Here is a 13,055-nt window from a genome sequence, read left to right as displayed (position 1 = left end):
ACCACATTTAAGGGAATATTAGCACGAATGTCCATTTTACAACAATGTCATGTAACTCCTTATGGCTGAGTTGAGAACAAAAAATGCATACACTTATTTTCTAAACTAGATCAAATTTGCTGTGAATACACAGAAAAAAATATTGATCTAATGTGAATTACTCTGTAAACTACCATAAGAGACATACAATTTGCACAATAAAGGAGAGAAATAATATGATCAACACAAACCTTTTTCAAAAGCAAACTATTGAAGAAGGAACATTTTTGTCCAAAAAATTATATTTTCTCGCCATAAACATAAAATACTTGCCGAGATCTCTCAAAGAAGGAAGCGCTTAAACCAACTGACCTTTTTTTATGAAGATTAGTTGAGTTAAATTTTACCAAAATGTGAGCAAGTGTTCTCATTTGAATAATTTTTTTGCTAACGTTAGTGGCGTGAAGTAAAAACTAGAAAAACAGTTGTATACAAATATAGGGCACAATTTTACAAAACAGCAAGTATATACGGCCGTAAGTTCGACCAGACCGAATGTTATGTATTGCGTAGAAAGTGCAACTAAAGATTGTCATCCACAATCGAATTAAAGAGCTAGAAGTGAAATATGGGGGTGGCTTTAAGAACTAGAGGTGTGCGCGTGACAGGAAATTCTCGTGAACAAAATCCAAAGCAAGTCTCGTGAATGTGCGTGAATGGGACTAAAATAAATATGTCGTGCGTGAGCGTGCGTGAGAAATAAAATCGGTTCGTGAATGTGCGTGAATAAAATTTCCGCGAAATCACGCTCACGAAAAAAATCAAGATTTAATTCATACTCGTATTTTAACTGAAATTAATTTAGCTTTCGAACTATATTCTATTTTTGAAGTTTGTTACCTTCGCAGATTTCCGTTTGGAAAATGTCGTGAGGTTCGTGAATTTGTCGTGAATCACGAGAATTGTCGTGAATCGTGCGTGAACGTGAGTCTTCAAAAGTAGTTCGTGCGTGAGCGTGCGTGAGTACTGGTTTTCATTTCGTGAATGTGCGTGAGTGGGATTGGCTACAACACGTATCGTGCGTGAGCGTGTTGTTTCGTGAATGTGCGTGAGTGTGAGTGAAATTTCAGTCACGCGCACACCTCTTTTAAGAACCGATATGAATGCTTGGAACATATGTTAAAGAAGCGATTTTTATATATATATATATATATATATATATATATATATATATATATATATATATATATATATATATATATATATATATATATATATATATATATATATATATATATATATATATATATATATATATATATATATATATATGTATGTATATATATATATATATATATATATATATATATATATATATATATATATATATATATAATATATATATATATATATATATATATATATATATATATATATATATATATATATATATATATATATATATATATATATATATATATATATATATTATATATATATATATATATATATATGTATGTATTATATATATATATATATATATATATATATATATATATATATATATATATATATATATATATATATATATATGTTTAACATATGTTCCAAACATATTTTGCAGGAAGCACATATATTATTGGATACTGCCGAAACATTAATATGTTTGTTTTATGTGAACATATTATATGTTTGGAAGCCTTTTGAGCCAAAAATATTATATGCTTGGAAGAATTTTTTCCCAACACGATTGTGCTCATTCCCTAACATACTCGTAATTTTCACTTCCACGAAAATTGTTTAGTTCTTGGCACCTTTTCTGTAATACAAATAATGTTGAAGAAATTATTCACTTTTATAAATTTTTTAAATTTTACCTTTCGCCTGCACGGAGAATCGAACCGAGGACCATACAGTTTGTAAGCCAACACACTATCCACTGGGCTACGTAGCTGTTATAGTCACCAGTAGACAATTATGGTTATAAGTTACATTTATATAGCATAGTTTGCAGCGCCCACGAGCCCATGTTAACATAACATTATTTAACAGAAACATACATTTGTTTGCCACGTGGAGCAGTGGTTAGCATGTCTGCCTTGCATGCAAAGGGTCGTGGGTTCAATCCCTGCTCCGACCGAACACTTTTTTTATTTTTATTTACACATGTATATTTATACTATATTAAATTTTTATAATGAAACTTCGAAATGTGGGTTATTAAAGATTTATAGTCAGTAACAGTGCTTGATATAAACGAAATTGACTGACTTTTGGATAAAATATTATTTTTTATTGCAAAAATAACAATTTTGTAAAAAAAAATGTTTTTGGTACAAAACTATAAAATTTGGAAGGAATTCAAAAACTCTAACAAAACAAGAATGTGGAGTCGAGTATAAACATACATAAATAATTTTATAATATAAACATAAATTTATTTAGGCGTGAACAGTTTTTTACTAGCATTTAACATCATCGCTCTAAAATGCCTTTTATTTTTCTTTAATAATTCATTTTAAAGAAAATAAACTTTTTAAATTGTTTTAGCTGTAAAACTCGAACTTAATGCCCGTTTTTATATTTGATGGTGTCCGCCAACTCCTCGTGGACTACTTATTAATAAAGAGGAACTAAACTTTGTTTTTATACATTTTACTGTGTAATTTTTCACTATTTCCTCCTTATTTCATTTTACTGTCCGAACTCTAAAAAGAGTATAGTGCCCTTTCGTTATTTTTATGAAGGCCCCTGATTTCTTTTAACGAACCAAGAAAAAATTGTGCCCATAATGCCAAAATGATAAACAAAACACATGTCCACACATACATAAAATGCTGCTCTCAAGGCGAAAACATAAGCTGTTTGTTTTTCAAATGTCTATTCTCTTGGTTCCGAATGTCTATTCACTTTATTCAAATTAAATAATATTTAGACTTAAGCATATCAAATTTTTGGCCTTATCATAAAACAGTTTTCCGAAACAACAAACAAGCGGTTTCACAGAAATTGTTCTCTTTTTATTCTTTCGCTGTGTTATGTTGATATCTTTCGTCAACTCTCCCGGGGTCCATCTCTATTTCTTTCTCTATACTCTCTCTGTCGCATAAAATATCACAACATATGTATGTTTAGTCGAAATTTGTAAATTTATATACGTTTGCATTCACACATATGATTTTTATGAAACATTCATGCCCCAAACATAATATATTCTAACATATTAACATAGATGTCCCAAACATTTAGTGTTAGTTTAGGAACATTACATGTTCGCACTTAAATATATTGTGTTTTAAAATTGTGCCCGAAACACATTTTGTTTATATCGGAACATATGAAAAACATATTTTTCTAACAGTGTATATATAGGCCAACCCTGGTTTCAACCCAAAATAGTTCAAACATTTTATACTCTACACTTCAAAATAATGTACCAAAAATTTGAGGTCAGTTTTTTTTTTTAAACCTAAAAGTCTCTATTTCTTATACACGCAAAGAAAAAAAAACGTTTAGAAAACGCATACCGAAAACGTTTTTCTTTTCCTAGAGTTTTTTGAATTACTTCGAAAAATTTAAACCTTTATGACAAAAATAATTCGTTTGTTAAAAAAAATTATTTTTCAATAAAAAAAAATATATATTTTTGAGCCAACAAAACAGTTCATTTCGTTTATACCAAGCACTGTTCTTTTCTGATTTTAAGTCTTTAATAAGACACATTTTACAGTTTTGCATAGTAAAAAATTAATATAGTAGTATGTAATGTTGAACACATTTTCGGAATCTTCCGAACATATCTGGAATATATGTAAACAAAACAAAAAAAAACCTTTTGGTGTTCGGTCAAAGCAGGGATCGAATCCAGGACCCTTAGTATGCAAGGCGGACGTACGAACCACTGCTTAATGGTGCCCAACTAAATGTATGTTTCTGTTAAATAAAATTTGTTTAATCGGCTCGTGGGCGCCGCTAACTATGCTATATAAATACAACTTATAATGATAATTGTCTATTGATGACAATAACAGCTACGCAGCCCAGTGGATAGTGCGTTGGCTTTCAAATTGCATGGCCTGCGGTTCGATTCTCTGTGCAGGCGAAAGGTAAAATTTAAAAAATTTATAAAATCGAATAATTTCTTCTACATTGTTTGTATTACAGAAAAAGATGCTAAGAACTAAAAAAACTCGTGGAAATGAGAAAGATGTGAGGCAAAATGCAATCAGCCAGCCTAGATTTTAGTCTTATGAACTTAGTCTTTATGAACTTGTTTTTACATCCTGAAAAACAATATATAGTTTTCTTCCAAATAAAAATTAAGGTTTTTTCCCACTTTTGCCTACAAAATCTAACTTAATACAATAAATATATAATATATTAAATAAGTTAGCATAAATTTAAATATAGTATTTATTTGTTGCAATACCTTATAGATAAAATCTCAAAATTGTCTTCAATACTATATGTAAACCTATGAAATTTTGGATGAATAAAATGAATTGAAATTGAATCTTCCAAATAAACCTCCTTGCAGCGAAAAGCAAATGAGAAACGAACTTTGTTTGTCTAAAATTTTGTTTGGAAGGAAAGAATTATTTTTTTGCGTGTATGACCGCATTTAAATTAGAAACGAGGTATTAATTTGTATCACGAAATTAATTGATCCAATTAATTTTTAATTGAAATGTCTTCAATAACGGAAATGATTAATATCAATTAAGAAATTAATTGAAGGTCAATTAAAACAAGTATATACGGCCGTAAGTTCGGCCAGGCCGAATCTTATGTACCCTCCACCATGGATTGCGTAGAAACTTCTACTAAAGACTGTCATCCACAATCGAATCGAATTGCGGTAACACTTGCCGATACAAAGGTATCTTAAAAAAATCTTTAACACCGTCTTCTAAATTGTAAGTTAGTCCATGCGGGGAGATATATTAAACAAAACAAAATTTTCTATAGAAATAACATTTTGACAAATTTTTCTATAGAAATAAAAATTTGACAAAATTATCTATAGAAATAAAATTTTGATAAAATTTTCTATAGAAATAAAATTTTGAAAAAATTTTCTATAGAAATAAAATTTTGACAAAATTTTCTACAGAAATAAAATTTTGACAAAATTTTCTGTAGTAATAACATTTTGACAAAATTTTCTATAGAAATAAAATTTTGGTAGATTATTTTTGGCGATATGGACCAATTTTTGTGTGATTGGCCATTGGCTATATATAACTATAGACCGATATGGACCAATTTCTGCATGGCTGTTAGCGGCCATATACTAGCGCAATGTACCAAATTTCAACCGAATCGAATGAATTTTGCTCCTCCAAGAGGTTCCGGAGATCAAATCTGTGGATCGATTTATATGGAGGCTATATCTAATTATGGACCGATATGGACCAATTTTTGCATGGTTGTTAGATACCACATACTAACACCACGTACCAAATTTCAACCGTATCGGATAATATTTGCTCTTTCAAGAGGCTCCGGAGATCAAATCTGGGGATCGGTTTATATGGGGTCTATATAATTATGGACCGATATGAACCAATTTTTGCATGGTTGTTAGAGACATATACTAAAACCACGTACCAAATTTCAACCGGATCGGATGAATTTTGCTCCTCCAAGAGGCTCCGGAGGTCAAATCTGGGGATCGGTTTATATGGGGCTATATAAAATTATGGACCGATATGAACCAATTTTTGCATGGTTGTTAGAGACCATATACTTACACCACGTACCAAATTTCAACCGGATCGGATTAATTTTGCTCCTCCAAGAGGCTCCGGAGGTCAAATCTGGGGATCGGTTTATATGGGGGCTATATATATTTATGGACCGATATGGACCAATTTTTGCATGATTGTTATAGACTATATACTAACACCACATACCAAATTTCATGCGGATCGGATGAATTTTGTTCTTCCAAGAGGCTCTGCAAGCCAAATCTGGGGGTCGGTTTATATGGGGGCTATACGTAAAAGTGGTCCGATATGGCCCATTTGCAATACCATCCAACCAACATCAATAACAACTACTTATGCCAAGTTTCAAGTCGATAGCTTGTTTCGTTCGGAAGTTAGCGTGATTTCAACAGACGGACGGACGGAAATGCTCAAATCGACTCAGAATTTCACCACGACCCAGTATATATATATACATTATGGGGTCTAAGAGCAATATTTCGATGTGTTACAAACGGAATGACAAAGTTAATATACCCCCCCATCCTATGGTGGAGAGTATAAAAATTAATTGATCCAATTAAAAAATTAATTGATATTAGTAATTTTAGTGATTGATTTTTGTTTCAATTAAAAATTTTTTTGAATCAATCGAATTTTTAATTGAGTATTTTTTTTAAAACTCAATTAAAATTTTAATTTTGAAAAATTTTCGTGAAATTTTTTTCTATGTACCCCTCGAAAGTGTAAAATGCGATCAAAACTAGACTAAGTATCATTTTAATTTATTTCACTATTTTCACAAATATTGCAATATTCTTCTCATATTGTAATTCTTATCTGGCTTCATGCCTTTCTTACTTGTTATTTTTGTCTTTAATCTTCAAATAGCAAGAAAAAATGTGAAATAAAAGAAAAAATGTGAAATAAAAGCAATGTAGAATTCTTCAAATAAATTAAGTTTTATTGTTTAATGGTTTGTCGCAAGATCCTCGGTACAGTGGCACAATTCCCATTATTTTAGAATAGGGCATGGGCAGCAGCATAGGTCAAAGGTGCGGAATAAGTCAGAGGAGTATTGTAAGCTAGTGGAGTTGCAGCAGCATATTTAGTCACAATGGGAGTACTGTAGGCAGCAGCAATGGGAACAGTATAGGCAGCAGCTACAGGAGCAGCAATAGTTTTAGCTATCAAAGGAGCTGCTACAGGGGCAACAACAGGAGCTGTGGCAATACCATTATAGTTACGGGCAATCACTTGACTACTTGTGGCTGTCACAAAAGGAGCTGGAGCAGCAACAACAGCTGCCGCGGCAGTGTAAGCCAATGGAGCACCCAACAAACCTGGTTTAGCAGCAGCAAAGGCAATGCAGGCAAAGAGGACAATAACCTAAAATAGAAAAATAGACAAATGTCATCCCCACTATATAATTAGTTTCGCAAAAAAACTTACGGATTTAAACATTTTGAGTAATGATTAATTTGTCACGTTCTCCTTAAGAGGTATAGAATTTTATATCTGTAACAAAAAATCATGCTTGACCCCTATTTATATACCAGCTTGATGGCTTAACGCTTGGATTATAAGAAATTGTGACTCATAATGAAATTCAGTTCGTGTGTAGTACATACACACTGTTGGTCACATTAATATGCGGGAGAATATTCGTATTAGCCCTCTTCAGCCTAGTTAATATGCCATGTACATAACGATCATAAAGCGATATACCGAAATAATGGCTAACTGTTTGATTATTGGCTAGGTCAGTGAATTGTATTTTTATTAGCGATCTTCAAGAACATAAGCCATGGGGGTTTCAACCTTGTCTAGAAGTATAAATTTTGATGCTTTATCATTTAAAATTATCATTACCAAGTTGAATCCGTATTCAGAAACAAAACCAACTTCATCAAAATGTTCAAATCCGTAAGTTGATCTTAATAAACATTTTAAGGAATATTAAGTCACAAAATCATTTTATTTATAGGTCATTGTAATCTTTGCCATCATTGCCTGTGTCGCTGCCAAACCAGGTTTCTTGGGTGCCCCATTGGCCTACACTGCCCCAGCTGCTGTAGTTGCTGCTCCAGCTCCCTTTGTGACAGCCACCAGTAGTCAAGTGATTGCTCGTAACTACAATGGTATTGCCACAGCTCCAGTTGTTGCCCCCGTTGCCACTCCAGTTGTAGCCAAGACTATTGCTGCTCCTGTGGCAGCTGCCTATACAGCACCCATTGCTGCTCCTGTTGTCGCAAAATACGCTGCTGGTCCCTTGGCATACAGCGCCCCATTGACATATTCTGCACCATTGACCTATGCTACTGCCGCTCACGCTCCTCTTTTCCTGTAAACTAAAGTGAAGATTGACAAAGAGATTTTCTATAAGAAAGCTATGATTTAACGAATAAAAATAATTTATTGAAGACTTTTTCTGTTTTTTTGTTTGTTTTATGGGCGATCTTAAAAAGGTTTTATGAAATGTCATTGATGTTTCTAGGGCAATCATTAAAGATGTAGCAAAAATTTAAAATTGATATACCTGGGTTATCTAACTTAAATAAGACAATCCGTTATTTATATACGAGGGCGGTTCGGAAACATCTTAGCCTATCAATGAAAGACAATAGTTAGTTTTTCAAAAATATTTTTATTTTTCAATATAATCTCCTCAAACTTCAATACACTTATTCCAACGCTTTTCTAGCAATTCTATCCCTTGATTAAAAGAGTTTTCTTCAAGGTCTTCAAAATAGTGGTATACAACTGTAATTGCATCTTCATTTGAGGTAAAACGCTTGCCAGCAAGGATATTTTTTAGATTTGGGAACAAGTAAAAGTCACTCGGAGCTAAATCAGGAGAATAAGGTAGGTGGTCAAGGAATTCGTACTTTAATTCGTTGATTTTAGCCATTGTTAAAACACTCTTGTGCGCTGGTGCGTTGTCTTGATGAAAAATTATTTGTTTTTGTGTTGTAAGCCAGGACGTTTTTCTCGAATTTGTACATTTAATTGATCCAAAAGGTTGAATTTATTGTTTTACCATTTTGCAGATAGTCAATCAATAAAATACCTTTGAAGTCCCAAAAAACCGTTGCCATAAACTTACCAGCCGATTGAATTGTTTTTGCCTTCTTTGGGGCACTTCCTCCAGCTTCAGTCCATTGTTTGGATTGTTCTTTTGTCTCTGGAGTATAGTGGTGGATCCATGTCTCATCAACAGTTATGAAACTACGTTTAAAATCCATTTTATTTCGCTTAAAACTATCCAAACAAGCTTGAGAAATGTTCATTCTTATGCGTTTTTGGTCAACTGTTAACAAATGCGGCACCCATCTTACGTCTGTAAGTCAATTAGTTTGTGAGATAGAGCGTCTTTTGTGAAGCAACTTTTGTTATTGTGAAAAAAAGGAAAAAAAAGGAATTTCGTGTTTTGATAAAATACTGTTTTCTGAAGGGAAAAAATGCGGTGGAAGCAAAAACTTGGCTTGATAATGAGTTTCCGGACTCTGTCCCAGGGAAATCAACAATAATTGATTGGTATGCAAAATTCAAGCGTGGTGAAATGAGCACGGAGGACGGTGAACGCAGTGGACGCCCGCAAGAGGTGGTTACCGACGAAAACATCAAAAAAATCCACAAAATGATTTTGAATGACCGTAAAATGAAGTTGATCGATATAGCAGAGGTCTTAAAGATATCAAAGGAACGTGTTGGTCATATCATTCATCAATATTTGGATATGCGGAAGCTCTGTGCAAAATGGGTGCCGCGCGAGCTCACATTTGACCAAAAACAACAATGTGTTGATGATTCTGAGCGGTGTTTGCAGCTGTTAACTCGTAATACACCCGAGTTTTTCCGTCGATATGTGACAATGCATGAAACATGGCTCCATCACTACACTCCTGAGTCCAATCGACAGTCGGCTGAGTGGACAGCGACCGGTGAACCGTCTCCGAAGCGTGGAAAGACTCAAAAGTCCGCTGGCAAAATAATGGCCTCTGTTTTTTGGGATGCGCATGGAATAATTTTTATCGATTATCTTGAGAAGGGAAAAACCATCAACAGTGACTATTATATGGCGTTATTGGAGCGTTTGAAGGTCGAAATCGCGGCAAAACGGCCCCATATGAAGAAGAAAAAAGTAAAAGACAACGCACCGTGCCACAAGTCATTGAGAACGATGGCAAAAATGCATGAATTGGGCTTCCCCACCCACCGTATTCTCCAGATCTGGCCCCAGAGACTTTTTCTTGTTCTCAGACCTCAAAAGGATGCTCGCAGGGGAAAAATTTGGCTGCAATGAAGAGGTGATCGCCGAAACTGAGGCCTATTTTGAGGCAAAACCGAAGGAGTACTACCAAAATGGTATCAAAAAATTGGAAGGTCGTTATAATCGTTGTATCGCTCTTGAAGGGAACTATGTTGAATAATAAAAACGAATTTTGACAAAAAAAATGTTTTTCTTTGTAATAATTATTTACCGGGGACTTATGTTATACTTCGTTTGTATTTTTTTTATTTTCGGCATATATTGTTGTATAGATATGTTTTTCCCATTAAAAATCAACAAAAAATTAAAACTTTTCGTAATTTTGCAAAACTTTATCAAAAGAACTTCCGTGTAAGTGAAATTTACTTTTTTATTTTATTTCTTTTACTTATATATTGATTTGCTATTTTTTGTGAAATTTAACTGTCCAAAACTAAAATTTTCGCTTAAAATAGCCTAATTGCGTACTTTCTAATACTTGTATAAAAAGAGTGGAAAAAGTGGAAAAATCGATGGGGAATTCCGAGATGTGCTTTAAAAGTAATGTTTGTGTACTTGTCCAAAAGGACTGCATGGAAAGTGGAAAAAATTGATGGGGAATTCCGAGATGTGCTTTAAAAGAAATGTTTGTGGAATAACTTCCAATTTTTTGCTGGGATGCTAAAACTCCCATATAAACTAGACTCCCAATTTTAATTCTTAGGCTTCTAGACACCCAAAATTATTGTCAGATTTTTCCGAAAATCTAGAAGTAAAAGTGTTTAAAATTTTAATGTTTGTAAATAAAGGATATTAAATATTTTCACTAGTTACATATGCAAGCAATAGTAGCCGTATATGTTTTCGACAATAGTAACCTGTGGCATGTAAAATGTAACCAATAGTAGAAGGACATGTTTTTGACAGTTGGATGTACTCAGCTATGAACAGCTGACTGCGATGTAGTATCTTTAGTAGTTTTATCATGTTATAGATCGATATACCGTTTTGAATTCTGTCAAATCTGGATTATATCAGTAAATGCTTGGTATATCCCTAAATTATACCGCTCTCCTGATTTAACTCCATGACGGAATAGAAGGCGCACTGATTATCCAAATTGCTCGAAATTGGTAGTAACATTTCCCGATTGCACTTCTCGTGCAAAGTTTTTATTTCAAATCATATGAAGGGCTTTATTTCATTGAATTTTTCTGTACGCTTAAGTTTAAGACTGCTCAACTCAGACTAAAATGGTTCTTATAAATCTGGATCCTGATGTAATCTTCAGGTGTAGAAACTGTACACGGGAACCGTACAATATGAAGTGATCTTCTTAGGGGAGTATTTTTCATCAAATCTACCTGAAATTCTATTTCAAAGGATATTATAGATTCTCCATGGTGGTGGATATTCAAGATTCGGCCTGGACGTATGCACAACTTAACTCTTAGAACAAGCAATTTACACAATATTAAGGGCGAATTTCTGTAAAATAATGAAATTTTAATTAAAAGAAAGTTTATAATCCGTGTTTCAACAAAGTTTTTCATTGAATTTAGGACAAAACTATTGGAAATTTGTGTCTCTCCGTTAAAGTCTTTTGACGTTGAATTAAGGAAAATTTTCCTTAAAGTTAAGAAAAACAGTTTCGATTTAAAGAAATCGTCCTTAATTTAATAGTGAATCTTAAGATTAAGATAAAAACGATTAAAATATAGGCTAAGACCTATTTTGAGGATTTTGCATCTTTGGGAATTAAGAAAACATTTGTTACGTTGAAGTACCTGTTATAATTTGGATTTTTAAACTGGCATTTATTTGAACGTGAACAGCTTTATTACTATAACGTAAAAAGAGAATGAAAATTCCTTGAATGATCTATGATCTATATCCCAAGGTAAGGTTAGGTCAAAATTTTTATGTTCAAGTAAACTTTTTTTGAGTGTACGCAGAGAAAGATTATGATCACCTCCTAGTGCAAAATATTATTTTTGCATTGGGAAAATGGAACATTTTTGCCGCAAAAAATATGGTCGAAATTAGATACATTATATCTGAGAGAATAACATGGTTGCGACAAACATGTTACATGTTCACAGTCCAAAAACAACATTTTGTTCTAAGAGGTGATCGTATTCTATGTCTGGTTGTATACATGTTACTTCTGGTTTTTCTCACATATAATTTTAGAGTGTATATATAAGTAACGATAATTGTCTTATTTAAGTTAGATAACCCAGGTATTTCAATTTTAAATCTCTGCTACATCTTTAATGATTCTAGATCAATGTCAATAACATTTCATAAAATTTACTATAAAAAAAAAAACAATTAAGTAAAGTAGAAAGTCGGGCGGGGCCGACTATATCATACCCTAAACCACCCTTACTGAATTAGTAATCATAAGCATTTGTGGGGTAACATTGATATAGGTCTGGGAGATAAACCGCGGTTGCATATTTAAGAAAATTAAGGGGTACATGTTTATGGGTGCTTTGTCTCAATCTAACTATAGCTCATAGTCAGTGTTGCCAGGGAAAATGTTCGGACAAGGACAAAAAAATCCCTACTTTCCCATACATTTCCAAACAATTTTCCTTACAATATTTTTCGTTAAATTTAAACAAATTTTACAAAACAAAATGGTTCTAAGTACTTTATTATCTTATAACATGAAAATGCAACGTATATAACCTAGAAAATAAATTTGTATTACCACCACGGCTGCCACAGTTGGTAGAATTCTACCAAAAATAACAATTTTTTTGTTAAATCTCTATAGAAATAAATTTTTGGAAAAAGTTTCTTTAAACAATTTTTTTGAGAAATTTTTCTATAGAAATAAAATTTTGATAATAAATTCTATAGAAAACAAAATTTTGCGAAAAAATTCCGTGCAAATAACATTTTGAAAAAAAAATTTATAGAAATAATATTTTGAAAAAATTTCTATAGAAATACAATTTTGACAAAATTTTCTGTAGAAATAAAATGTTGACAAAATTTTCTACAGGAATAAAATGTTGACAAAAATTTCTATAGAAATATTTGTTTGGTAGATTTGTGGTAATATGTGGTAATCTTCAAATTTTGTTAGATTTTTTTTGGCACGA

The 13,055-nt window shown here is 32.5% G+C and overlaps 2 protein-coding genes across 2 annotated transcripts; one reads left to right on the top strand and one right to left on the bottom strand.

The window, feature by feature from the left end:
* Positions 1–6,676: 6,676 nt before the first annotated feature.
* On the bottom strand, positions 6,677–7,151 carry LOC142234854 (uncharacterized). Its single transcript, XM_075306059.1, has 2 exons — positions 7,140–7,151; positions 6,677–7,076 (listed from the first exon to the last, which is right to left on the bottom strand). The coding sequence occupies exons 1-2, from the start codon at positions 7,149–7,151 to the stop codon at positions 6,708–6,710; spliced, it is 381 nt and encodes a 126-aa protein (XP_075162174.1). The 3' UTR covers positions 6,677–6,707.
* A 450-nt stretch (positions 7,152–7,601) lies between these two features.
* LOC142234856 (uncharacterized) lies at positions 7,602–8,037 on the top strand. Its single transcript, XM_075306061.1, has 2 exons — positions 7,602–7,613; positions 7,675–8,037. Exons 1-2 carry the CDS (start codon positions 7,602–7,604, stop codon positions 8,035–8,037), a joined length of 375 nt encoding a protein of 124 aa, XP_075162176.1.
* The last annotated feature ends 5,018 nt before the right edge of the window (positions 8,038–13,055 follow it).

This window comes from Haematobia irritans, chromosome 4 (genome assembly GCF_050003625.1).
Source record: "Haematobia irritans isolate KBUSLIRL chromosome 4, ASM5000362v1, whole genome shotgun sequence".
Lineage (NCBI taxonomy): Eukaryota > Metazoa > Arthropoda > Insecta > Diptera > Muscidae > Haematobia > Haematobia irritans.
Note: the sequence above shows the minus strand (reverse complement) of the source record. Positions and strands in the feature narration are given on the sequence as shown.